Here is a 26,690-nt window from a genome sequence, read left to right on the forward strand (position 1 = left end):
AAAGGTGATTTATAAGTGAAAATGACGAGTAGAATGATGAACCTTAAAATAACGTGAGGGTGTTTAGATTGCAGATGCTTCCCCAAACATCTACTTAAGTAATGCCAAGAAACTGACATGCAAGCATTTGGAAGTGTGTTTAGGGGCCATAAATCATTTTACTTAGCTATACCTTTCTTTCTGGCAAAACAGAAGGGAAAAAAGATGTTTTATTTTGTTTTTTTAACGCTAGATGGTAGAAACTTAGAAATGGGTAAACACTAAATTCTGGCACTGGGGTAACAATTGGTGCGGCAGCTTTTATCAGGAACTTCTTTGACTCTGAACATTTTTCTGGAGAAAATATTAGCAATCCAACTGTCATCCTCCTTTATTTATTGGTTTCATGGATATAGAGCAAAACATCTGGAAACCTGCTAGTTGACCCAGTATTCTGGTTAAATGAACTATAACCACACCATCATGCATCTGTGGGACAGCCTGGCATCTTACCACAAAGCTTAGCTAGAACCAAAATATGCCGTTTCTAATTAGAAAGCCTTGTTGCCTGATTTTAAACTAAGGTTGAAACCAAACTACATGAATAGTTTTAACATTGGTCTTTGAAAAACAAATGAATCAGTATGGTTATCATAATTAGTCAGAAGTTCTTGATGTGCCCCTCTGGCTCTTACAATTTGCTTTAGAAAATCTTGGTCATCAGGATTTGCATTCTTCCTTTAAAGCATGCAGGAGGGCAAAGTAACTGTTGAAGATTACAGGCATAGAAATTATTCCACTTTGTTTCTTTGAATATTAAATAAGTAAAATAAATCAAAACCAAATCAAATTTGACAATTCAGATTTTCTAGGGATTTGTTTGTTTGCTTCTGGAGCTGGCCGTTGTCTATGAAGTTTTTAGCATCTTGAACTCATATTTGATTAGAGGGAGAGTTCAGGATGGTTAACAACTCACAAGGAACATTGAGCACATCCAGGATTTGATGAAGGAATGAAAAAATCACGCCCAAAGGCCCTGCTCATTGTTAAGCACATGTCTGTTCCTTCAGGATGATTGTCTTTGAGGATGGCTAAAAAAAGAAAATTCTTGTTAAATAAAGGAAGATTATATTTACATCTTAAAAGTACGAATGCATATTTTTAGTCATGCTAAAGGCCCTAAAGTTTAACATAGGCTTGAGCAGTTATGTGAGTTTTATGTGACTGTAATAATATAAAAAACTTTTATCCCCGTCTTATTTTCTTAACATACATTGTATTCTGCTTTAATATGATATCTGCAGTGTAATAACCTGGTCACACGTTCACTTGCAACAGCAAATCATTGGAATGTTATGGTATATTAAAGCAGGGATACTAAACATCCCTATTCATGAGCCAGATCCTGCCCACAGAGCCTTGTCATCTGGCCCACAGGGCTCCCCAAGGAGGTAGACATTTGGTTCTAGGGGAGTGGTTGCAGTTTTAGTTGCATTAATTGCTAATCCCCTGCTGCCAAATTTCCACACTTATGGGGAGCCTGGGAGGCCAGATCGTGTAGCCCTGCATGCTGCATCAGGTGCATGAAGCTGGGGTGGCTTAAGGCTGGATCTCAGCATACAGGACCAGGCCAAGGTCATGCAGGGTCCAATCCTGGTGTATAGGGCTCAGTCCCATGAGCCAACCTTGCAAGAGACCTGTCCAATGGACTGGCCTAACACCATTCATCTGGCACACAGCATCAAAATTATGAATTATTAAAATGAATACATGTTAGGGTGGTGTCACATGTTCACTTGCAACAGTTGCAAATCATTGAAATGTAGTGACCCCTTAAAGTTAGTACATCTTTAAGGGGTCACTACATTTCAATGATTTGCAACTGTTGCAAGTGAACATATGACAGGTGCTTATTTAATACCATGGTGTTCAAACGTGTGATGCTGTGTGTCAGATGAGTGGTGCAAGGCCAGTTCATAGGACAGATCTCTTGCAGGGTTGGCTCATAGGATTAAGCCCTACACACCAGGATTGAGCCCTGCATGACCTTGGTCTGCCCCATAAACTAAGATCCAGCTTTGAGCCACCCCAGCTCCATGCACCAGATGCAGCATTCAGGGCTACACAGTCTGGCCTCCCAGGCTCCCCACAGGTCTGGAAATTTGGCAACAGGGGATCAGCAATTAATGTAATATGTAAACCTTTATTACACTTATTAAAGATCTATCCTTAAGTTATTTGCTTTTTACTCTTGTCTTTGTTTTTTCACCCTCTCCCTCCTAACCTGTCTTATCTCTGCTCTTTGCTTCTCCCTAAATATATACTCAAGCATGTCCAGTTCCTTAGCAGTGTGTTTGCCTTTCTGTCACCAAGTTAGATATACAATTACCAGAAGAGCCCTACTGCTGTACAGATATCGGTTTCAGTTTAGAACCCTTTTGTAGGGATTGAATAAAAAACTTGTTGATTTCCATGAAACACGTGATAATACTGTCTACCAAAGTGATCTCACACATATGGACTTGATATGTTTTTACTTCCATCAGCCAGCAGCACCCAGTATTGCAATAATTTGTTTACATGTGTTCTGGACAGTCATATAGTTAACTTGGTTTCTCATAATTAGGGCCTAATTTAAATTGAGATTTTGTGTTCTTTTTGAAAAATCACAAAATTAAAAGTGCCTATACATGAGCACAGAGGCTGCTTCAATATGCTGTAATTACAGTGTGTCAGAGCTAACTCAATTAATCCACCTCTGGAGCATGTGTAAAAGTGCCCTAAGTGATTTTCATAAAAAAATATGATTTGCAATGAAATGCCACAGTATGGCCACTTGCTGGGGAGTTCCCCAACGAGTGGCCATATCATGGCAATTTGTCACAACAAGATGGCTGCTTCAGGATGGGGAAAGCATTCTTCAGTCAGCAGCAAAAGCCTAGCAGCCCTGGGGAAGGGGGGAAGAGGTTGCAAAAGGGACAGGGGGAAGAGAGAGCTTGGGGATGGGTAGGAGAGGAGCTGTTTGTTCTTCTGGACAGGAAAACTGGGGCACTGAGGGTTGGGGTTGGGGTGGCGAGGGGATAACACATGCACAGAGGAGCAAACTGCCTCTTCCCTAAGTGGTGCCAGGGGCATCTGCCAGGGTAGCCCCCACGTACCTCCAACCCCCCACGCCCCAGTTTTCCCACCTAGAGGAGCAAACAGATTCTCCCCTACATATCCCCAAGCTCTCTCCTCCCCCATCCCTTTTGCGAGCCCTTCGCCTCTTCCCTGGGCTGCTCAGCTTTTACTGCTGGCTGCTTTCCCTAGTCTGCAGCAGCCTTCAGAGCAAGTAGCTGCATCTCCCAATCTGGACATAAAAATGGCAGCCCCCACCAGATCGGGCCATGATATTAATGAGCTGGGCCTGCAATTCAAACCAACTCCTACTCATAATTGTGAGCAATTAACTTCAAATGTGCCAAAGAAGAATGAGAAAATGAACCGTGGCACCTGGTTTTGGTGTTGTGTTTTTGTTGTTTTTAGTTTGTTTTAGCTACCTGGCATCCAAAACAGGTATAGCTTTAAAAAAAAAAAAAAATCTAGATAAGCAAAAATATTAGAAATCTGGGAAGTCGGAGGGGAATGCTTTTAACAAGTAGTCTAGAAATATAATTTCTTGATAGTTAGAATTTCAAAGGCAAGTAAGAATTATAAAGTGAAAGGAAATATAAACGCAGATTTTCAAGCTGCTGTAATTTCCTCCTTCACTTATATATTAGTCTATACATTATGCTTAGGTTTGCTAAATCCTGGGCTAAAAGAATTTTAAGATTACTGTCTTCATGAATGTGTTACTTTGATGTGAAACTATGAGACAAATGTGCCAGTAAGTTTGCTAACTGCCAACTATGGGCATTTTTGTGTTGTGAAAACCTTAGCCTCTTGAAAGAATAAGATAAACTGCTTGAATAGTCATAGTGCTGTGCAAAGAAAATTTCTTGGGCTTTGAGAAATATTAATATTTTCCAGTCACGGTGATCTTAAACTGTTGCTTAAGCAGCACATTACACCTTATAAATTGAAATTCTGTTAGCTAATTTTCAACTCCACAACTATAATTTCAGGAAGCTTAATTGCTAGGATAAGACTAGTAAAACATGAATATACGGCAAAAATACTTATTCTGAAGGTTAATCTTCACTAGTCGTACAGGGTTTTTTTCAAGTATAATTCAATAACATTCAATCATGATTAAAAAGATCTCACTGTGGGATACAGAGGAGTCATAAGCAGACAAAACTGACTCAGTCAGCAGTTCCTAAGGGAATCAACTTCCCTCATGTTTTCTTTCTACAACAATGACTTTAAAAAAGAGTAAGTAATCGGTGGTTTTGAGAAAATATTTTTAAAGTTTATCTTTTTAAGTTGAAATTTTATTTTAAAAAACCTCCCACAGTTTTCAAAGCTATTTGGACTATGTATCCATTTTACCCACAAACATGAATGCTAACCCACTGCACTCTCAGTGACTTATACCCACTTTTTATGTATATGCAAAACCATTTTGTATATGTAAAACAGACACACATGAAAAGTTGACCTCAGGGTCTTCATGTCAATCAAATATTTTCCAAACTGCATCTTTTTGCTATTGAACTGAATATAATCTGAGCCAAGATTATTATACTCATACTCGACATTCCAGTATTATACTCATACTGGAGATTCTGAGGATCATCCCAACTGAGCTGTACTTTAGGTGTGATTAGTTTATAGGAAAGTATTAAGGGTTATCCAAAGCAATAGATTCATGACCAAAATCATCAGCAAATGATGTGATGAAATCATCAGCAAAGCTAACCACACTTTATCATGCATCAGTATGACAAATAGAACAAATAGAACCAAGGAGGTGAAATGTCCCCTCTATGCAGCATTGGTCAGACCGCAGTTGTAGTACTGCGTCCAGTTTTGGGTGCTGTACTTAACGAAGGATGTTGATAGACTCAAGAGGGTCCAGAGGAGGCTGCTTATATGGTTAGGGGCTTACAGGACAAACCCTATGAGAGACTGAGGGACCTGGACCTCTTCAGCTTCTGCAAGAGAAGGCTGAGAGGTGATCTTGTGACTGCCTACAAATTCATAGGGGGATGCAGCAAAGGATCGGAAATGCTCTGTTCACCAGGGCACCTCTTGGGGTAACAAGGAACAATGGTCACAAACTGACAGAGAGCAGATTTAGGTTAGATATCAGGAAGAACTTCTTCATGGTAAGGGTTGCCAAAATTTGAAATAGGCTTCCAAGCGAAGTAGTGCTCTCCCCTACCTTGGGGGTCTTTAAGAGAAGGCTGGATAGGCATCTGGCTGGGATCATCTGACCCCAGTGCTCTTTGCTGCCTATTCAGGGGGCAGACTTGATGATCTGTTGAGGTCCCTTCTGACCCTAGCATCTATGAATCTATGAAAACTTTTACAATAGTGGACCATAATCTGATGGCAGTCATTAACAAGTCTTTAGGTCAGAAAATCCCAGAAATTTAAATGCCTTTTAATATGGGAAGTCTGGACATTAGGTACGAGACCTGGGCATGATCATAGGATTACAGGATCACAGGAAAGCAGGGCTTGAAGGGATCTCCCACAGTCATCAAGGCCAGCCCACTCTTACAGTTCTTCATCTTCCTAAATTTTAAAATTCACTTGACAGGGTTTTTTTAAATGAAAAAGATGAGAAATTATAGGAACGTGTCATCTGTCACACTTCCAGTCAGCCTATAATGGCAAGTTTAAAAAATATTTATGAATAAAAAGAGTCAATTACTTGGAACTCACTCTGAGTCTTTTGAAGTAATTCTGGTAATTACTGTACTACAAGTTCTGCTTCATTTTACTTATTTCCAGGCTATATTTAAATCTTGATAAATCCAGTATTGAAAAAAAATGTAATAAAAGTCCTTACTGTTAATAGACCACATATAATCACAAACAGTAAGATGGTAGTAGGTAGTCCCATTTCAGTATGGCAAAAAACCTCATTTTTGTCCCTGTCATGAAACGTCACACGATAATGACTCCAAAGAACCCATCAATTTGATTTGGAGTTTTCAAATGGCAATTCCTATAAATTGTTATAAAATCTATAAATCATGTGGATCAAATCAAGTAATAAAGGGATCATTGATTTTTAGGCAGAACTGGTCTGTTATCGGAATGAGAACTTCTGCTTTCAGAATGCCCTCCTATTCCCTGGCTGACATCCCTGTTCCAGCCCCAGATGTTGTGGGGGTCTTTACCTGGACCATATAGGGAAAGAAAAGCTTGGACCCCTGTAAGGAGTGCATCCCTTTCATTCCCCTTTTATGTGGACTTGGTCTCCTTGGACACAGAGGAAGATTGCTATATGGCTGATTATGGCTGTTTTAACACAGGGCTGTGGTTGCCTTTATTATCAGGGGACTGGGTTTCAGTCCTCTCTCATTAAGGGAATGTCTATGCTGCATCCCTGCCACTCTGGGGGGAACCCACTTCTGAGCATACCATTCATCCACTTCCTTTTGCATATGCCAAACCGAGAAATGTGGCAATGAAGCTGCCTCCTCCCTCTGGAGCTGCTCTTCTGCTTTTTTCAGAGTGCTTGAGAGTGGCTGTAAGGGTCATCTCCAGAGCAGCTTCGCTGATGCATTTCCTTGTTTAGCTCATGGAAGCAGGAGCACGTGGGCAGCCATTCCTAACAGCAGGGATGTGGCACAGGGCTACAAGGTCCCAGCGTAAATCTGTTTATCCCCAGGCATCCTTTGACCAGACAGGTCTGGATAAATGGAATCTTTTTTTCTTTCCTCTCAGTGGTACATAAAACACAGTATATAATTTAGATAATCAATTTCATCTTGTTACTAATTGACAGACTCAGTGCAGCTTTCATTCAGTAGGGGCCTGTTTTCTTTGTAACCTAGAATTGGAACCAAAAACCAACTTTGGTTTTTGCTGGTGAGTGCTGTTTCTTTCTTTTTGTGTGTGTGTGTATTTCTGCACTGAGCCCCACACATGCCCAGAAGAGGCAGCACATTACTTAAACCCAACTTGCCCCATGTGGCTCATGTGTGCTAAACGTTTTTTGGAGGGTGCTTAAGCCCCAGAGCACCCACAGGGTGGTACCTATGATTGGAACTGAAAAAAATGAGAAAGAGTTGTTCCTGACACAACAGGGAGAAACCCCAATTCCCAGCCAACATAGATCTTGTATGTGGGAAGGACAGCAGGGTCCCAACAGTGATGCTAGAAATGCCTAGAAGGGTAGTCCCTCATCAAGTAGAACATACTACAAAAGAAAGATGACCTGTGCTGACTCAGTCATTGCCAGAAAGTTGCAACCTCCTCAAACCCTATTCCTGGCCTTTTATCTTGTCTTCCAGGGGCATCAGGATCAGGAAATATCTATCATCAGGAACATTTGTAGAATAGCAAGTTCAGTTGAAAGCTTTCATGCTAAGATGCAAGGCCTTAAGAACCTTTGTGATTTTGTAAGGATTTGGATTAACCAATATATTTTCTTTCAATTTTTTTCCTTCATTCATCCAGTTGTGGTTTTATCCACTAAATAATTCTGTGATATTCACTAAAACTATTAATGGGTTGTGAGTGATTAATCCCACTCCTTGACCTCAGCCTCTGCAAAATCTCTTTGAATTCTGAGTTATAGTTGTCATTTTATACCTTCAGTTCTGCAGTATAATCACACAACAACATACATCAGTATGTTCCACTCAATCGACACTACTTATTCATATTTTTCATAAATACAAGTTAAATGATCTGTTATTTAAAAATATAAATAAGAAATGCTACTTTAACTCTTTTTTTCAGGGATAAATCAATCATACATGGATATAAAGATTAGACAACGGTGTTTCTCCAAAATAATTTGAGTCCTGTGAAATACAGATTTTAAATTTCTTAGGACATAAACTTTGTTCCAGAACATTTTTTTCTATAAGAAAATTCTAATTTATAGTGTGTGAAACAATTTATGAAAATATGTTGATTTTAGCAAAAATTGTAAACAAAAAAGGTGGAGCTTATTCAGAGACAGCTACATGCATGGCATGAAGGTCAATATTTATATCATCTCCAATGACCATTTAATACAAAACTGTCCTTTGAGCATATATCAATTTGCAGTAGAAACCTGACTGTCCATGTCTCTGCCCACCCATCTCCTCAGAAACTGAAGCTCCAGGCTCCTGCCAGGCTACTGTAAAGCCCAGGTTCCCAGGTTGTCCAGACTCCCACAAGCCCAATGGTCACATTTTGTTTGGCTATTCCTGAAATGGATTATTATAAAATTTCACTTCTGGAGAAACATTAGAAATTTTAACTTTTCATCCCAGTTTGGATCACATTCACATTTTTTTTTCAAATAAATTTAATTATATGGAAGTCTGAAGTAGTAAGAAGCTGTTTTTTGAGCTAGAAGAAAACAAAAAAAGGTTCAGGTAAAACTTTATGTTAATTTCCTGTAATAATGAAAGAGCAAGTCCCACCAGATTTTGGATATACTGTACATTCTGCTTTGTGTTTAGGATGATTGTTCATTTCCATTTAAATTCATATTCCAAACCAAGTTGCAAAGACTCTAAGATATAGCTTCATAATGAAAGCTAGTTGTATCTTAACTGTAGAGTGCTTACTTCATCTCTATACCTCTTTAAAAAACATACCAAAGTGTACTGCATCCAGTACAGCTTTTCTGCCTTTAATGCACTTAAAAAGATTGGCTGCTGCACTGTGAGAAAACCCTTGTTTACTCCATGAAAAAGTTAATGCTTTCTAATAACACACACAACTTCCAGTCTGGAGAGCCATTCACTGAATGTTTGACTGCAGGAATGGAATCAGCTTTGTTGCAAAGCAACAGATTTCAGTTCAGCAAAAATTCCATTTCTCTTTAATCGCTTTGCAATTTTCAGGATAATGCTGCGTTTAATTTACAAGAGCCCACAATAGAACTGTAATCTGCCGGCAGTTTGAACTTTAATTAATCATTTAGTCTCATTCATGTTATTTTATTATGTATTTTTATTTTTTTATTTTATTTTATCTCCACCTTTTTATTCATAAACTATTGTTAATCTCCAATACAATTTTGAAATTCTTACAAAAACATTTGGCTCTTAGTTTTTTAAAAGAATAATGGGTCTTCTACTTGCAAAATTGTAAAATATGTGATAGACTCAGAACCTATTCTTCTTTCAAAACAGCTTTTCTTTTTTGTGCATGCTTGGTTTCAGTGTTTTGTTTTTTCTCTGTGCTTTACAGTACCCTGTAGCTGAGGTGTTTTAATTTGAGGTGCTTCTGAATTTCCTTTTAATCTATTTAATTTTTTTCCCTAAAGCCTTAGATATGGTACTCATCAGTTTCCTTGGACTGTTTTCTTTTAACTGCTCTGGATTCATTAAATATCGTGCTAGTCATTTTTCCTTTTGTGCCAAAATAAAGTGACAGTATTTAGAGCTGAACATACATTAGAGTAGATAGTGTTGTGCTTGATTCTTTCGTATTGCTTTAGCATATGTGTGTGTGGAATGGACATGCAGTGGTAAAAGTGAGAAAATATTTAGTTGCATAGATTTGGTGTGGCTACGTAACTCGTAAGCACTGGAGCAAAGGGGAGCCACAAATAAGTTATGATTAAATCGTTTCAAAAAGCCGCATGCATGTGGTCAGATTCTACCCTGTGCTGTTTTTCTGTGTCTTGAAAGTGGAAATTCTGTGAGGTGCAGTTCTACTAATCTATACTTTGCCCACTATGACATTATCTGCAAGTCATTTCCTTATAATTCTGGTAGGGATAGGAGAGCCACCAATTGTTCTTTCTAACTTTACCAGATTAAAAAAAACCAAACCGTTTTACTTCTAAAGCTGATTTCCCTGCTGTCAGTATAGATATAGAGAGATCACCCCCAACCATTTGTTTGCACAGGGGAAAAATGAGTTTGGGTCTCATCCAATTTACCTTTGCTTCAGGCAGGAGCAAGTGGCAGAAGTTAGCAGACATAGCACTTGGCCTCTGCTGCATCCCAATGTGTATGTTCCTACATATATTCTTTACCTCTCTACAGCTCTGACTTCCCTCAGACTTCCCATTAAAGGGAGGGATCACTAACACAAGGTGGAAATTAGCACTAGCTCTATAGCATCTTCTGTGACCGTTACCAGTTTCTCCCAGAGTATTGAAATGGGACATAATCTGGAAGAGTGCATTTTTTTCTTTTTCTTTATTTCTTTTTAACTAGGTGAAGTCTAATTTGTTGGAAGTACTTTAATGAGAAATGACTATCTTTCTGAACCAAACACTTTGTATTGCTGAAGATGCCAGAAGTCCTAACGCAATCCCAGGTTTCCTGTTTATTGCACCCTTTTTTCCTTTTTATTTCACACCAGGCCCAGGGTATATGTCTGAATTTTTGCTGGAAGTGTACCTAGGGCTGGTAACTAGAATGCAAACATTTCAGTTCCTAGTTATGTACCTTACATTTAACAACCATTGGCTAAAATGCAAATTCTGTATTCCACACAGTGGGATACAGCACACTAATTATTTAACTGACAATGAGAGGATGGCAAATTAAATACTACTACACTCCCTCACAATTCAAAGATTTTGTAATCATTTAGATGTTAAAATTAATCAGCTGCATTTTTTTTCATTGAGAGCTAGCACTGATTTCCTGTATATTGCATTAATTGTTTGATGAATGTCTGGCCTCCCCTCTTATAAACAAAACTTTTCAGCCTGGTTATTTGAGTTACTGTAAGTTCTGTATGCTTTTACTTTTTAAAATTGTAAGTAAAAAAATACCAGAGAAATAGTGAAAAGTGTGATGCCACAAAGGAATGTCACTTTTAAAAAAGAGCAAAAAAAGCCAAAATTGTATTAATATTACTAAGGTTGCTATGAGTAATTGATAAAAGGTCACATTCTCACTTGAGCATAGTCTGCATAATCGCACTGAAAGCAGCATCAAATGTGATTCATTACATCAAGCCCGGAGCGCACATACTTGGATGAGGACAGAGGGAACCTTCTTCAGAGATTCACCAAGAAGCTGTAACTGGCAGATCCCCCGCATCCCATATATCCTTCAGTGGCCTTGATCCCTGGCATCCAGGAAAACTTTTTGCACCATTCAGTTGAATAATAGTGGTTGAATAGTTCCTGATCAGTAGCTTGCTGCATCCAAAGCCACCTGAATCTGCCGGGTAGATGTTAGCATTTGCATTTTATCCAATGACTGATTAGTGTAAGGTCATATGCAGACATTCAGTTTGTACCAGTAGAATCTCCATTCCATTGGTAGAAAACAAAAGTGTGCAGATGTTAAAACTTTTCCTCCTGGAGTAAACATGGCATCTCCAGGAGAAAAAATAACATGGGAACAACCAGGGTTAAATCACTCCTGAGAAAGTTTCTCCTGGGAGACAGAACATCTGCCTGCTTTCCCCTGATTTAACTCCTTCTAGGGACCAGGAGCAGTTGAGCTGGGAAAAAGTTCCCTGGCCTTCCTAAGAACAGGGTGACTCCAGCCTGCAGAAGGTACAGGGCAGCTGCTCCCTTCCCATTCCATGGACTGGGAGGGAAGGGGAAGAACAGCCATCAGCTGGTCCCCCACCGCTTGACTGGGCAGCAAGGTTTGCAAGGGGGAACTGAGGATGGTGGGATCTGGGCTTTGGGAGGCTGTCCCCACGGTAGCAGACCAAAAGTCCCTGTCTGTTCCTCACACTGGAGCCCCGAGTGTTTGGATCAGGTGGTGTTTTTGCAACAGGGCTCAGTCTGCTCAGTTTCTGGTGCCTCAAGCCAAGAGGAAGAAGTAGCACTGCAAGTACCTGTCAACTTCTCACACTGCAGTCCCCAGTGTGACACGCAGGCAGGTATCTTTGCTCTGCTGCTCCAATCCCCCCAGAAAGAGGGAACTGAAGCAACCTATACTTTCCCCAGACCAGGTGCAGTCACAGACTGATTGTCTATAGCTCTCCTACAATCATTTCTAGCAGTCAAAGTTTTTTATTCCTAGAAATGAAAGCTTATAAACAGTCTTTAGTACAGGGACCAGAACTGGAGTCTTCTCTCTCTAGGTGAGTTCTCTAGGTTTATGGACTAGTTTTGACTCTTTCTCCTCTCTGCAGAGAAGGCCTAGTTAATTCTACATTCATTTCAGCTCAGTGGCACACTGCCTCTGGGAGAATAGAGAGAACATCCTGTAGGCAGGTGATTATGGCACTCTTCTGGAGGGTGGGAGATACAGATTTGAATCCCTTCAGACTGAGGACAAAGTATAACTCAGGGTTCTCACAGCCTTGGTGAATGAGCTGAGACAGAACTGTTACACAGACTAGGGACAGACATTCAAAAAGCCTGAGCCTAAATCTATTCAATCTTTGTAGGTTAGTCTAACCTGGCTAGACTGAACTGGTTTTTAAACACACAGACATTCTGTCTGGACTGAGGAAATTCAGGCACATGCATGCAGTGGCTCAGACTAGAAGCCCAGGGGTGCTAGAACAGCCCTTCCTTCCCTTCCAGAGTGCTGAGCTGAAGGAGGGGACGTTGCACATAAACTTAAACTGGTTTATGTGCAATGTCAACCCCAGACACAAAGATTGTGGTGGTAACAGCATCTTCTGCTGTTATGTTTTAACTAACCGATTGCCCTTCATGAAAAATGGATTTCAAAGAAGTGTTTACATGGCTGGCCCTAAAGGGTAGCCCTGCCCCTTCCCATTCTGTTGCCCCACACTGTGAAGCCACAGCCTTCCCCCCCACAGCCCTGCTGCTGCCCCTCACTCCCAACCCACTGACCCCAGCCTTGCCAGTGCCCCTCACTCATCAAACTGCAGTACCCTTCCCCCCCTGGACCACGATGGTGCCCTCACTCCTGACCTGCAGCCCCTGGCACTGTCAGTGACCCTCATTTCCAACCCACAGTCCCACACCCCCACCCTGGTACCCTACACTCCCAAGCCACAGCCCCCCCAGCCCTGCTGCTGCCCATCACTCACCAAACTACAGTACCCTGCTCCCCTGGGCCCTGATGGTGCCCCCCATGCCTGCTGGTGCCCCTTACTCCTGACCCACAGCCTTCTGGCACTGCCAGTGCCCCCTACACTCCCAACCCATGGTCTCCTGCCCTACCCTGGTGCCCCTCACTCCTGACCCACAGCCCCCTCTTGCTGCCAGTGCCCCCCACACTCCCAACCCACAGGACCCCCCACTCCCTCCCTGGTGCCCCTCTCTCCCAACCCATAGCCCCTTGCCCCTCCATCCCTGCTGGAAGGCCCTAGCTGTACCTGTCCTGTCCAGGCCAGTGTGGTGGCTCCAATTCATGCATGTGGTGGCAGAGCATGTCTGGCCTCAACACAGGCTGATGGAAGAGGAGGGGAGGCTTGGGCACCCCCACCCAGGGATAAGGCTGCAGTGCCCTGTGAGCAACCTGGCCAGTGCCCCTTTCCCCCTTCCCTGCTCCTTCCCCCCACCTCCTCAGGCAGCCCCTTTGAGCACAGGCACTGGTGCCTGCACTGCACCCGCCCCTTTCTCCTGCTGGAAGGGCAGGCAACCCTTCCCTCCCCCCCTGCCCTGTTGCAGCTGCAGCCCCTGCTCACCCCGCCCTGACCGAATGTCCAGGATTTTGTGGTGCTCTGGGGTGGGAGCAGGGGGTGGGAGCAGGGGAAGGCAATTGGAGCCACCAGGGAGCACCACATGGCTACAGGCAGGTCCATGTGTGCTCCCTGCTGCCTCCCATTGCCCTCCCCCTTCTCCCACCAATGGAACAAAGGAAAGTCCCGGACATGTGAGGAAATTAAAAAAACCCACCTGGACTATGATCAGAGGGGTTAAAAAGAGGCTCTGTGGAGCTGGGGTGGAGGGAGCAGTGGCACTAGAGGCTGGAGAAGGAGGCAGGTCCAACAGAGAGGCTCCCACCTTTCCTCAGCTAGCCCTGCCACTTGTAAAGTGCTTGTGACAATTTTTTTTTTTTTTGCCTCTGTGGAGGTGAGGCCGTGGGAGCCACCACACTGGAGGCTGCAGGAGGAGGTGACACCAGCAGAGGGACTCCCGTTTTAACTCAGCTGGCCCAGCCTGGCCATATGCGCAGTTGTGCAGAAGCATTACGGACAGACAGACAGACAGACAAAGTCTTTTATTATGTTAGGATAGATAGGAATGGCCATCCATCCATTTTTAAAAATAACTACTTAGGTGCCTGGATTCAGGAAAGTCTTTGGGTCTGTGAACCTTATCTGATGTAAGCTCTTCCTTGATACCCATAAATGCCTAAGCTCCTAATGACACATCCATGTTGTAACTTTTTCCTACCAACTTCCTTCTTAGTATATTGACTGTTGTTAATGCCTTTCTGAGATGCCTAACTCTCTGCACATGTCTTATAGGGAACTTGGGTGCTTCATAGAGACCTGTGTATTCTGTTGTTGGATTCAGACACCTACATTCTTTCATGGACCTAACCTTAAGTGTTTTCCTCTAGATGGGTGGTCTTGAGCAAATGCTTCCATGTTCTCCTGAGTCAGGGCCGAGCTTTGAAGCTGCTGTTGCAGATCAAAATCAATGACTTTGTAAAGAAACCAGGGAAATACAAACTTATTTCCTTAACAAAATTAAAAATCTTTGGGGACCTCATTTTCAGCAGCGTGTGGGGATTCAATTAGCTTTTATTCATCATAATAGGACCTTGTGTGTACCAGTACACGCTAATGAAAATACCATATTATTCCCCAGAAATTTAGATAGAAGATTGCTATAAGTATAGGATTCCCCAAAGTGTAGTATACTTAAAATTTCATTATATTGGCATTTCAGTTAAATATTAACCCTCTGCAATTTTGGAATCGCAATGAGTTACAGTAGATGTTCATGTAAAATTATTGTCGGCAATACATGGTTAATTAAACTTTGATTTAACTATTAAACTATTTTATGATTCAGGATCCTATGTACACATTCTTGCTTATTGAAGGACTGTTACTTGTCAGGATTGTATGATTAATTAAATTGCTTGAACATTAATTAACAGGTTTTAAGGAAAATGTTTTTCAGTTATGTCAATTATTTAATTCACATTCTATACACTAATATAGAAAGTAATATACTATATACAGTGAGTTTAAAATAAGCTCAATATAATTAGTTTAATACCTTTGATATTTTATGTTTCTGCAACAGATATACTGTCAGGATTTTTTGGTAAATTTAGTACATCTGTTATAATTTACATCTGCTGGATTCAGTTCATTCTGTAAGAATCAGGCACAATGTTTTATTTTTTCTACACAATTTGTTTAGTTGCAGAATTTTTGTGCCTGAAATATGAATTTTCTCTGTAACACTATCATAGATTCTACCAGTGACATTTTGAGCATAGTGGATCAGGACTATTATAGCTAAAGTTATGAAAAATGTATTAAACCTAATTTTGAAAAATATTTAGGAAAACGTAAAGAAAAGGTCCATGGTCATCTGACAAGTAGTAAAAAGAAACTTCTATAGAAAGGTTTGTGATCAAAGCAAACTCAGAAATCTGGAAACTTGGCCTGACCATGGGAATTAAATTTATTACAAGTATGACATCTATGTTTTATGAAACCCACAAAGTCACCAAATTACCAAGGGTCAAATTCCGTGCTCCTTTCTTAAAGAGAACTCCTACTGGAGGCAATAAGAGTTCTTGGTGGATTAAAGACTGCAGACTTTGACCCAAAGTTGCTGCTTTTTCCATTGAAAATGACTTTTTTTATAATGTCCTCCTCATATTTCTAGGCAGCTGCAAAAATGCAGCCCATAAGATAATCATTCAGTTTCAACAGAGTGAAAACTGTAAGGACTCCACATTAATTTACAACCATTTATGGTGTTATATGGAAATTAAGATGTGGAGGTGAAATTTTTACTTAGAAAAATAACAGCAATTTTGGATAGGTAAACAGAAAAGAAACTAAATTAAGTACTTGAATTTTCCCATCGAAGTTGAATGAGAATTATATTTGATTATGAACTGAGGAGAGGCAAGCTTGTGCATTACTAACAGTTGAATTAATATTTTTTTTTCTCTCAGTGAGCAGTAAAAACACAATACTGTCATTCTGATACTGCAAGTAGAGGCTGTATCAGAAGTTCATGCACCTAGTACCATTGTTGCTAAGACAAAACAGTTTTGGAAACTAGTTCAGTGGCGACCAACCTTTTTGTGAAGCATGCCACAAATTAGCCCTGAGTGCCATTCTGATCTCCTTCCCATGACAGACCTGCTACTCTGCTTTCTGCTCCTACCCCTGTGCTTCCTGCTTGATCTGCTGCTTTGCTTCTTTTTTCCTTTTCTCTGTTTGCTGCCCAATCTGCTGTTTTGTTTTCTGCTCCCTGCCCTATCTCCCACTGTGCTCCCTCCTCTCACCCCAATCTACCATGTGCCACCCACAGAGGCTGCCTGTACCATTTATGGCACTTGTGCAGCAGGTTGGCCACCCTGCTCTAGTTTTTGAAGGAAATGGAACATTGAAGATCTGCAAACTAACAAATTATGTTCTATGCAGGAGGCACCTAAGCATGTTCCTATTTCATCTTGTTCATTTGCCCAGGGAATTAGCATATCTACTTTTGTAGCATGCCAATCCTCTTAGTTTTAAAAGTAAGATGTAAAAAGCAGTGAGCAACAGCATTCACATTTGCCTTAATTGCTTTTTAGGGGCTTGAATGGTATAGTTTTCAGTTAGGCACCTAATAGGCTGGAAAATCCTAACCTAGCACCCAATTTTTCAACCCTGCCTCATGCAAGTACTTTTACTGATTACAAGGGAATTAGTTGCATGAATAAGAAATGTACATGGAAGTAAAAAAAATGTGCCACAAAAGCTGATGTGTCTTTAATTTAGTTAGTCTTTAAAAGGCGCAAATCTACCCTGCCTAAAAGTTGGGCCATTGGGTCTTTACTTCAGCTACAGAATGAACACAGGGTCAAGACTAAAAATACTCCATTGTTTACAGTATTCATCTACCACCAGTTAAAGATTCCTGAAATACCCAAGAAAAACTTTAAATGTGATTAGGTATCTCAGAGGACTTTATATGTAATGGTAGAGAATGAAATCCTGACTCCCTTAAGTTAACCACAGACCTCCCAGCAACTTCATTAAGACCTGAATTTCCCCCACAAAGGTTTTCTTCTCCAGTTTATCATTTAATATTCTATACAAAAGTCATTATTGTCAAATGACCAGTCAGTGTTCTATGTGGAATACATTGGTGATCTCTATCCAGTTTATACATAAACAGCTATTACATTTGGCACTTACTAATATCCTTATTGACCAGTTCACTTTTGAAGACAAAGGTTTAATAGTCATGTAAGAAAGGGTCTACTGTAGCGTGTTACTCTTAGTCTCAGTGGATTAGTGTAGAGTTATATTGACAGAGCATTGTGGAGAAGTTGGTGTTGCCATTGGCTATGCTGTATTGCCTCATTCTGTGAATAAACTGAGGACATAAGGGTCCAGTGTTGTCAATCTACACCACTGTTAACAAGCACTCAATTTACTTTTTTAAAAATGGACTGTGAATTAATTTTCTTTTCTAGGCTGTTACACTTCTAAGGTTATTTAAATATGACTTATTCTAGATTCTTTTTTGTAATATGCATAAAGTTCTTAATCACCTGTGAAATTTAATATCTTTAAACACTGCATTTCATTAGCTGTCTAGTGAATGTGTCAATTAAATGCGTTTGGAAGGCTAGTACTTGATGACACATACAATAAATACCACTGAGATCTTTTTCTGTTTCATTTAACATAGTAATAATAAACACTTCGTGAGCAACCTTTTAGCAGTCAAGAACACTTGCAGCCTTTTCTATCTGTAAGTGCTTGGCTAAATGACAAAACTGAAAACAGGGTACCCAATGAGTCTGACTGATTGCCTTCATTTAACTTTCCTGGTTGAAAATATAGTAATTGGCATAAGGAGTTACCTCAGTATATAACCAAAAAATAAGTGTATTGTGTAGATCAGTGGGGTCAAATATTTACACTTTACCTTGTAAGTGTCCAACCTAGTGGTATGATCCAGCCTGTCTGATCAACAGACTTCAAAGTGAAACTTGCAAGACTTAGGTAAGTTTCAATTTGCAGCTGTTTTACGGAGTTCCTTTATGTTTTATGCTCACTCCCTGTAGGTACTTTCATGTTTTGGCAAATTCATCCAGAACCCAATCTAACTTGTTTAGAACTATACTGGATATCTCAACCCAACATCACATGTGTTTTGTAGACATTACCTAAGAATTATAAGAGGGAAAAAGAGAGTAGTATTGTGTACAGAAGAAACAGAAACAGTCAGAAAAATAAGGCAGGCCCAGATGTACAGAAGGATAAAGCTGCCTAAAATGGGATTTAGGTAGAAGTGTGGTATCTAGGTTCAGACATGAAACCAGGCCTTAAGTTCCTGAAGTTCCCATAGGCATGTAAGTTTTCACCAGGAGAGTCCCCTGGGCACCTACAGTTCTTCTCTTTATATCCAGAGCTGGATGCATCTGGTCAAAGATAAGCAGCTCAGTATTTATCACATGCCTCAAACCAGATGTTTCTTCATCCAACTTTCCTAAGGCTGTTGGACAGAAATTATGTCTATAATGCTATATACATCCATGTAGTACTCCAGAAGTTGAGGGGGTAGATGTGCACCATCAATTTAGTGCTACCAAAATAGTGGAAGAGCTGCAGAACTCTCTCTGGTTGAAGCAGGAACTTCTGTATTGTACCACGTGTAACATAGTCCCAGCCCTAACAACTCAAACTTGAGCTATGCTTGTTGAGCCCACAGGGGGTGGCAGGCTATCGCTGAGCAAGCCTCCCTACCCTAGTGGAGAGGGAACATGAGGCTTTGTGTATCTAATGTGCCTCCTACCACTACATTTTTGTAGTACTTCAAAAAGTTGTGGCACTTATGGTGCTACAAATGCATATCTGTCCATGGCGCTCAGGGCCCACTGTGGTAAGCTGAACTGAGTTCTACACAGAACACTGTAGCATGGCTATTTTCTTTCAAAAGCATCGGGGGTTGTTGTTCCACCCCTGTCATCTTTAATAATTCTTCAGTAATTTCTTCAATAATTTTTGTTCAGAGTGTAGTAGACTTGGGTTCAGTGCCATCAGCATTGGCTGGAAATGATCCAAACCCATTATTTTACCTCCTAAGAATGGGCTCCAACAATCTGGCTGTTGGCTGTTCTGTTATAGACACAAGACACCATCCTTTCCTGGTGAAGTTGTTCTACTGTGTAGAAAAGAAGGCTCTTTTTGCTAAAGAGAAGAAGCAAAAAAGGCTATGATGTTTAGTCCAGGGCACTCCCTTGAGAGAAGGGAAGCTTGATTCCAATCCTGGCTCCAAGGACTATTGCATTTTGTCAATGGACAATTCAGTGTTAAAATGCAAATAATCTTTGGAGTAGGAACTGGAACCCAGGTTTCCCGTCCCCTAAATGAGTACCCAAGATGACTCTTGTTTCCTGCCTCTGACCCAGAATATCTTGAATTCTCTCTTTCTTAGAGGAACACTTCAACAGTAGAGGTAGAGAGTGGTATGATCTGGGGCCAGCACCAACAATCATCTGTTGTTGGCGCTGGCCCTGAGACCTTACTGGGACCAGTTTGAGATCTTGGTGTGGTCCCAGGCTAGAGCTGATTGTTGACCCCAGACCTGTGGGCACTCAATGTTCAACTTGCCAGGGCAGGGGGAGCTCAGGATCATGATCCCTTCAAGTAGAAGGGAAGAGGTGGGATCTGTTCTCTGATCCCCAAAATGCTCTTCCTGGAAGGCACATTGGCAGGAGGCAGGATTATTTGGATCAGGGATCAAATCCCATGGTGTCTTTATGTCAGTGTGTGTCAGGGGCCCCAGGGAAAGGGATTCTGCTTGCAGGCACATGGGAAAAGTATTGTTCAAAGTTGAAAATTAATTGTCTTCAGACCCCTTAAAATGGTAAAATTAACATGGTTTCAGACCCTCGGTTGCATTGGACAGAGAAGGGTATTCAAAGAGCAACTGGTCAAAGGAAAAATGCAAGAATTTTATCTGTTTTAGAGTTGTTCAAATCCAATGGAGATAAACAGTAACTAAAAAAAAAAAATCTAAATGAGTTTAGTCTGATTTCCTGTAAACTAATATGAATATCATTAAAAACTCTACCTGCTTTATGCTAAGTGAAACCATTTATGGTAATTTCAGTAAAAAATCCAAGTTTGAGTGAATCTGAAAGTTTGGTTATTCTGTCACCCACAAAGGAGGTCTCTCTAGGTCAAGGTTGTGACAGACTGAAGGAATGCAGTGAGGGAAGTATCATTGCCACTGCTTCTGCTTTATTTTCTGTGGAAAAATAAATATAAGAGTTTGTCTCCAAGGCCATCAGTTTTCCACTTGAAAAGAAAAATAAAAATCAACCACATGATCAAACTGGTCCTGATTATTACAGACTAGGCATCCTGTGTTCTTTCTAGATCATCTTTCCCCACCAACTTTGTTCTACAAATATTTCTTGCATTAAATGATGGTAAGAACTTTTTTGTATGATTTGTACTTTGTAATAAGATGGCCTACTTTATATACAAAACTGGCACTATTCTATAGATTGAATAGGATTTGCAGCTCTGTGAACCATGACATGTTTAAGTGTTAGTTTGTAAATTGAGAGTGGCATATCCAGTATAAGTATAGTTGTATGTGTAACCTCTAGCATTTTACATCCTATTTCCCCCCCCCCCCCCCCCCAGGTTCTCCTGCCCTTACTGGCACTGGAACTATTGCTGTCACGGTGGATGATGTCAATGACAATGTCCCCACGTTTGCCTTTAATATGTACTCCACCACCATTCCAGAAGATGCACCCACAGGGACAGACATTTTGCTAGTAAACTCCTCAGATGCCGATGCTTCAGTTAATGCAGTTATCAGGTATGGCCTTTTCCATTGCTATATTTAATACTGTGTGGTGCATTGCTTTAGGGTAAGTGACTTCCCTGCTGTTTATCACCAACACCCCATAAGTACTTGAAACATAAAAGAATGGTGGTTTGTGTGGACTAACCATATTTCAGGAAACCTGGCATTTTTTAATAAATAAGTAGGGTGGTAACATAGATACACAGAATTGTAAATTATATTTAAAATTCTGCCAAGTTAAAAGCGAATAAAATTTAATTCTGCCCTATGTTTGCTAATTTTTATAATCTGGCTGTCTACATACACATAGAAAATATGGATAAAGCCACTATGTGGTGTAAACTCTATAGGTTGGAGTATTGTATGCACTCTTCTAGGTAAAAAAAAATGAAAATGACTGGGACTGTCCCTGGTGGAAAGGGACAGGTAAAAATTTGTCACCTAAGAGATTTGTATAGCCTTAAAAAAAAGACGAATGGTACATTTAATGAGATCATTTCAGCCCTGAGCTTCAGATGAAATGAGATGTAATTGGATATATAGTTTGTAAACTTGTAATTAAGAATTTGTAAAGTATTTCTGTGCATTGTGGTGGAAATCATTAGAGAAATTTTATTTGGGAGGCTGACCAAATTGATGCATTTAAATTTGATGTTTTTTGGATTTGAGTAGGATTTACATTTCACCATTCTTATTATAGTATTGTAGGACTCTTAGGTAAGTTCTGATTTCATGCCATATTTTAAACCTAGTTTGAAAACTAGTTATACTTTATATCAGTGGTGCCCAACCTTTTTGGTCTGTGGGCCTGATCCAGCACATTGTGCCAGCCCAGTCAGGGGTGATGCAGCCATGCAGGAATAGCCTATTTGCATCAAGCTGTGGCTGGGTCGTTGCCACACAACTGTCAGGCCCCTGCTTAATCCAGCTGCACAGGAACAAGCTCAATTTCTTTGTGCTGGGCCAGCCTGGATGGGGCTGAGCCAGACATGGGAGGCTTTGAAATTTGGCTGCAGGGATACCTGTGAGCCAATTTATGGGCTCTCTGTGGGTGAGATCTAGCCTGCAGGCTGGGGGGTTGAGCACCCCTGCTTTACAGGACTGGTTGCATAGTACCATGTTTGAAAGGTAGATTCATAATATTAATTTTAATCATTTCTATATTAATATATTTCTATATTAATTAGCAATTAAAATGCCATTCAAGGTACAAATAGTGAACATCTCTTTACTACAGCAGATACTGTAAGCCATCTAAAGATGAGTGAGTTGTAGATGCAGAAATACCATTGCCCATCTTGCAGTCCCATTCATTTCTGTTCATGTGGCAAACACTTTTGGTTTATTGCCAGCACACTTTTGGTTTCATTGAACAAATCCACAGCCATCTACTGCCTTTAGTTAACAGACAAATATGCAAAAACAGCACAAGGCAAAAAGTAAGTTGTTTTATCCCATTCAGAAACCTGATGTAAAGGCAGGGTTTGGCATTGTTGTTTTATGTGCCAAATGATTTGCACAACTCAGCTTACACATTTCTTAACTGGAAAATTTCTACTGTTGGGAACTGGCAATAACCAGTTTCAGAGACAAGAGTAATGAAGATGTTAAGTGGAAGTGACAAGCTAAGCATTACCCACTGAGAGTTGATTTGTTGTTAATGGAATGCAAAGCAGTCTGGTATTACTTATTAATCAGTCTGTGCTATTCATGAAGGCTAGTAGGTAATCCCTTCCCACTAAAGTTTTGTGAATACAAACACTTATATCTCTGTTCCTTTAAATGCACAGGAGGCTAACAAAATGTAAGTTCCTTTAAATCGGGGCGGGCAATTATTTTGGGCAGAGGGTTGCTTACTGAGTTTTGGCAAGCCATCGAGGGCCGCATGACAGGCAGCCCAGGGTAGATAAATATTAATTTTATAAAATTTTTAGGGATCCCGCAGGCCAGATAGAATGGCCTAGCGGGCCGCATCCGGCCGCTGAGCCGCATTTTGCCCACCCCTGCTTTAAATACATAGGAGGCTTCACTTCATCCACTTTTGCTCTTCCATCTACCTTTTCTCCCCCAAAGAGCAAGGAAAATAATTGTGATCATAAATAGAAAAAATGAATCCAAAAAATGAAGTGAAAAGGTAAACCTGAACAAAATAGCGTAGTATTTCCTTTCTTACTTGCTTGAGATCTGGAATAGGAACTAAAGTTGACACCTGTAAAGCCTTGAAAGACATCAAGCTTAACATTTATTAAATTGTGCATTAGTGAAGCTTTTAATTCCATATTAATACTATGCAATATTATTCCAAGCAATATTATTTCAAGAAAAAGTTTTTGGAAAACCTCTTTAACTTATAGAAAGGATCTTTACAAAGAGCAGATGATTGTAGTGTTTATATCTCATAAGCAGAAATTATCAGAGCGCTTTATGGGACTCTTTAAAGCAGTGGAAAAGTGCTTTGGAAAACTTAATTTTCAGCTGTTATAATTTCATTCTCTGTTGTTAGCACAAAGCACAATAGTAAAGAGAAATATTTCATTCAAATGTAGCCACACACACCCACACACACACACACACACTTTTTACAGTGTTGAGGTTTTGGTTTGGTTTTCTTTCTCTCTTTTTTTTTTTTTTTTAGTCTTAGGGAAGACTTTGCTTTCCTTGGATATAATTTGTCTACATTAAGCATCCAGAATAACACAAATATTAATTTTGTGTACAATTAAAGTATGACTGGTATTACAAACCTGACAGAAGATATCCAGGGCTATATATAATTTGGCTGATTTTCAAAGATGTTGCGCATTCAAGACTCTTATTCAATTTTGTTTGAGATGCTTAACACCTGTGAAAATCAAAGCGTAAATTGCAGACCGATATGTCAAATTCTGAGTCATGATTTCTATATGAAAACAAAACCTTTACCAAATTCTTTAAGAAATGGATACAACTTGGCAAAGATATCTGAATAATAACAGCCCACATTCACCTATATTCTTCTTTCTCCATTTGCTATAACAGTGTCTACCTAATCACTAACAAGAATTCATTCACTTATACAATTACCACAGTCACATATAGTCTAGAAAAGAAACTCCAGATTTTATGTACATTAGACACAAAAGTCATTCTAGGACAGAAAACAGGACATTGCAGGACTTTGTGAAGCAATATTCTGAAAAGGAGGCCATGGGAAGAAGTATATGTAGTAATATTGTTTTGTTTTGTTGTACTGCTACATAATTGGAGGTATTGTTAAATTGTCAGAAGTTTCTTCCTGGCTTGCAATGGAAAGGTCATTGCACATGAGGGCTCAACAGCCAGTTTTCAAAGAGATGAGGTTTGAAACCCCCATGCCTTGTAAATTATGAGAGCAGAAACTTAGAATAAAGTAAAAGTAGAGGCTTCTTGTGGATTAGGACGTAAGTGAGCCAGCAGCAACCCCACCCCAGCTTAACACCTTTAAATTGTCACAAGCTTCATTAAAAAACTTAATCTAGAACTGCCTTCTTGCCATGCCTGTCTTCCCTTGGTACATTTACGCTAGAGAATTTCCTTCCAGCAGTGGAGTTCCTTTGATGACATCATGCAGACAGAATCTGAACCTTTTGACTATCTTGAGTAGTACAAAAGGCATGGAAGCTAATCATAATCCACCCAGTAGATTCTCAAATGTTTTAGTCCAAGAATGGGACAGGTTACATCCATTTTGCCATGAAATGTACTTTATGGAAATAACACCCATATTCTTTCAAATAAATATATGAAACAGTGCTCCAGTTGACCCTTCATAGGCACTAAGGGTCAGATTTCAATTGGATCTTTTCGCACCAAAAAGGAACTTAGATAGAATTTAGCCACCTGGTTCAAACCAGGGCTTAGGTAGAGTTTAGCTACCTCAGTTTCAGAGTTATTCAAATTGCCCTTCCATCAGCCACAGTGCTCAGTTGTTGTTTCTGTTTAGAACTTCAGAGTTCCTTAAGTATCTACAATTAACCTTCTGTTCCTGATTAAAAGTGATTCAGATGTTGTACTTAACTCTCCCTTCTAAGTTCCATACTGATTCAAAGTGTTGCTGTTATGCACCTGACTTCAACCTAAATCCCCAAATACTTCCAGTGGGCAGACTATGGCTAGTTGGCATTGAGAGGATTGAATTCAGTTAAAAATAGTGGTGGTGGAGTCTCCTTTGCCCAGTGGCCTAATTGTTCTAGTGCACACATGGAAAGAAAGATAAATAAATTATAGGCCCTCCTCACCCTAAAGGTATTGAATCCTACCCTTACAACTTCCCAGAAAAATGCCCAAATTAATAGGCTGTGCCAGAGGTCAAATTCAGCCCACCTCCTAGGATGGATCTGGACCTCAGGGATCACTGTCTTGCCACCTGGATCAGCCCAAGAGTGGTGGAGATGCTGGTGGAGGAGTTCCCACTCCCTCCCTTCTCCTGGAGTCCCTACAGACCATGTTGCCTCTGTGCACCCAGATCAATCACCTGCCAGGTGCAGTAACTGAGGCAGAAGGAAGAGGGTCGCAGTAGTGGTTGTATCCAGGTGCAGGGGAGCAAAACAGGTTGCAGGGAGCCCAGGTTCAGGCTGGGAAGGGGAGCTGCTCCAACCCCAACTGCTGCTGCCCCTGCTACTCTTTGGCTAATTAGGGTGGCAGAACAGCAATTAGGGCCAATTGAAGTGTGTGTGTGTGGGGGGGGGTGATCCAGGGGTGGAGGGATCAATTATGGGGTGGAAGGGGGATTTGGGGGTTGATGGAGGGCAGTGGGGCGATTTGGGGAGTGGGGCAACAGTCTAAGTGGCATGGGAGGGGGGCCTCGACCCTCCCCCCCACCATCTCCTCCCTGACCTGTATTAAAGAGCCAGAAAGTAGGACAAGCATGGAGCAGGCTTGAAGTCGCTAGCCTGACTTTTGATAAGTGGCAGGTCTGAGCAGAGCACATTAGAGACGATATTAACCCTGAATGTGTAATTGATCACCAGGATTTGTTAACCTTAACACAGAGTAACATTTCTGAGAATTAGCACCTGCTGACTCTATTGTATAATCTCACTCTAACTCAGAATGAATTGCCATTCGGGAGCGCAGTGTCTGATTAAGCATTCCAACAGCTAAATGTTGGTAACCTAGAGAACCAATGTGAATTTACACCTACACCTAACTTTAGTTCCCCAAAGACAAGCCCTTGTGCCTCTTGGGTATACAGAATGCTGCTAAGGATAAGGGAGCTATGCATCAGTAGATATGCCTGTCTGTGTGGAGTTAGTTGCAGGATTAGGGTGTTGCTTTATAAATAAATTGCATATATCTTTGGTATGTTAAATTAGCATTTGCAAAGAACAAACATTTTAGGGAATAATGTAGCAGTATTTCACCAGTTCAGTCTTATTTTTCCTATCCTTTGACCTGCCCCCTCCCCCCCTTCCCCTCCTTTTCCCTTTTGCTTTACTGTAGTAGCTATAAAACCCTGTGAGATGCTAATTTTAAAAAGAGTCCTGGCCTCTGGCATTCACACCTCCTTGAGGCTTTGCAGATGCTGAGTTTGGTAAATTATAGAACACAATACAGTTCACATTTGTTTTGATTGCAGACTGATCATTTTAGGGACTTTTACTTATTTTATGCTTGTAGAAAACTTGGCACAATGAGACCCCACCTGTTTTTGGCCTTTATGTGCAGCTACAATAAAAAGAAATATAAGTTAAACAAATATGATTCTGCCACTTTT

At 40.5% G+C, this 26,690-nt stretch overlaps 1 protein-coding gene across 1 annotated transcript in view; it reads left to right on the forward strand.

Annotated features, from left to right (window-relative positions):
• Positions 1-26,690, forward strand: part of FAT4 (FAT atypical cadherin 4) — a 234,083-nt gene that overhangs the window by 151,853 nt on the left and 55,540 nt on the right. Inside the window, exon 7 of the mRNA XM_014596206.3 lies at positions 20,788-20,968. Within this exon, the coding sequence (XP_014451692.3) occupies positions 20,788-20,968 (181 nt within the window). The remainder of the gene's footprint in view (positions 1-20,787; positions 20,969-26,690) is intronic.

The sequence above is a fragment of the Alligator mississippiensis genome, chromosome 2, assembly GCF_030867095.1.
Source record: "Alligator mississippiensis isolate rAllMis1 chromosome 2, rAllMis1, whole genome shotgun sequence".
In the NCBI taxonomy this organism is placed as follows: domain Eukaryota; kingdom Metazoa; phylum Chordata; order Crocodylia; family Alligatoridae; genus Alligator; species Alligator mississippiensis.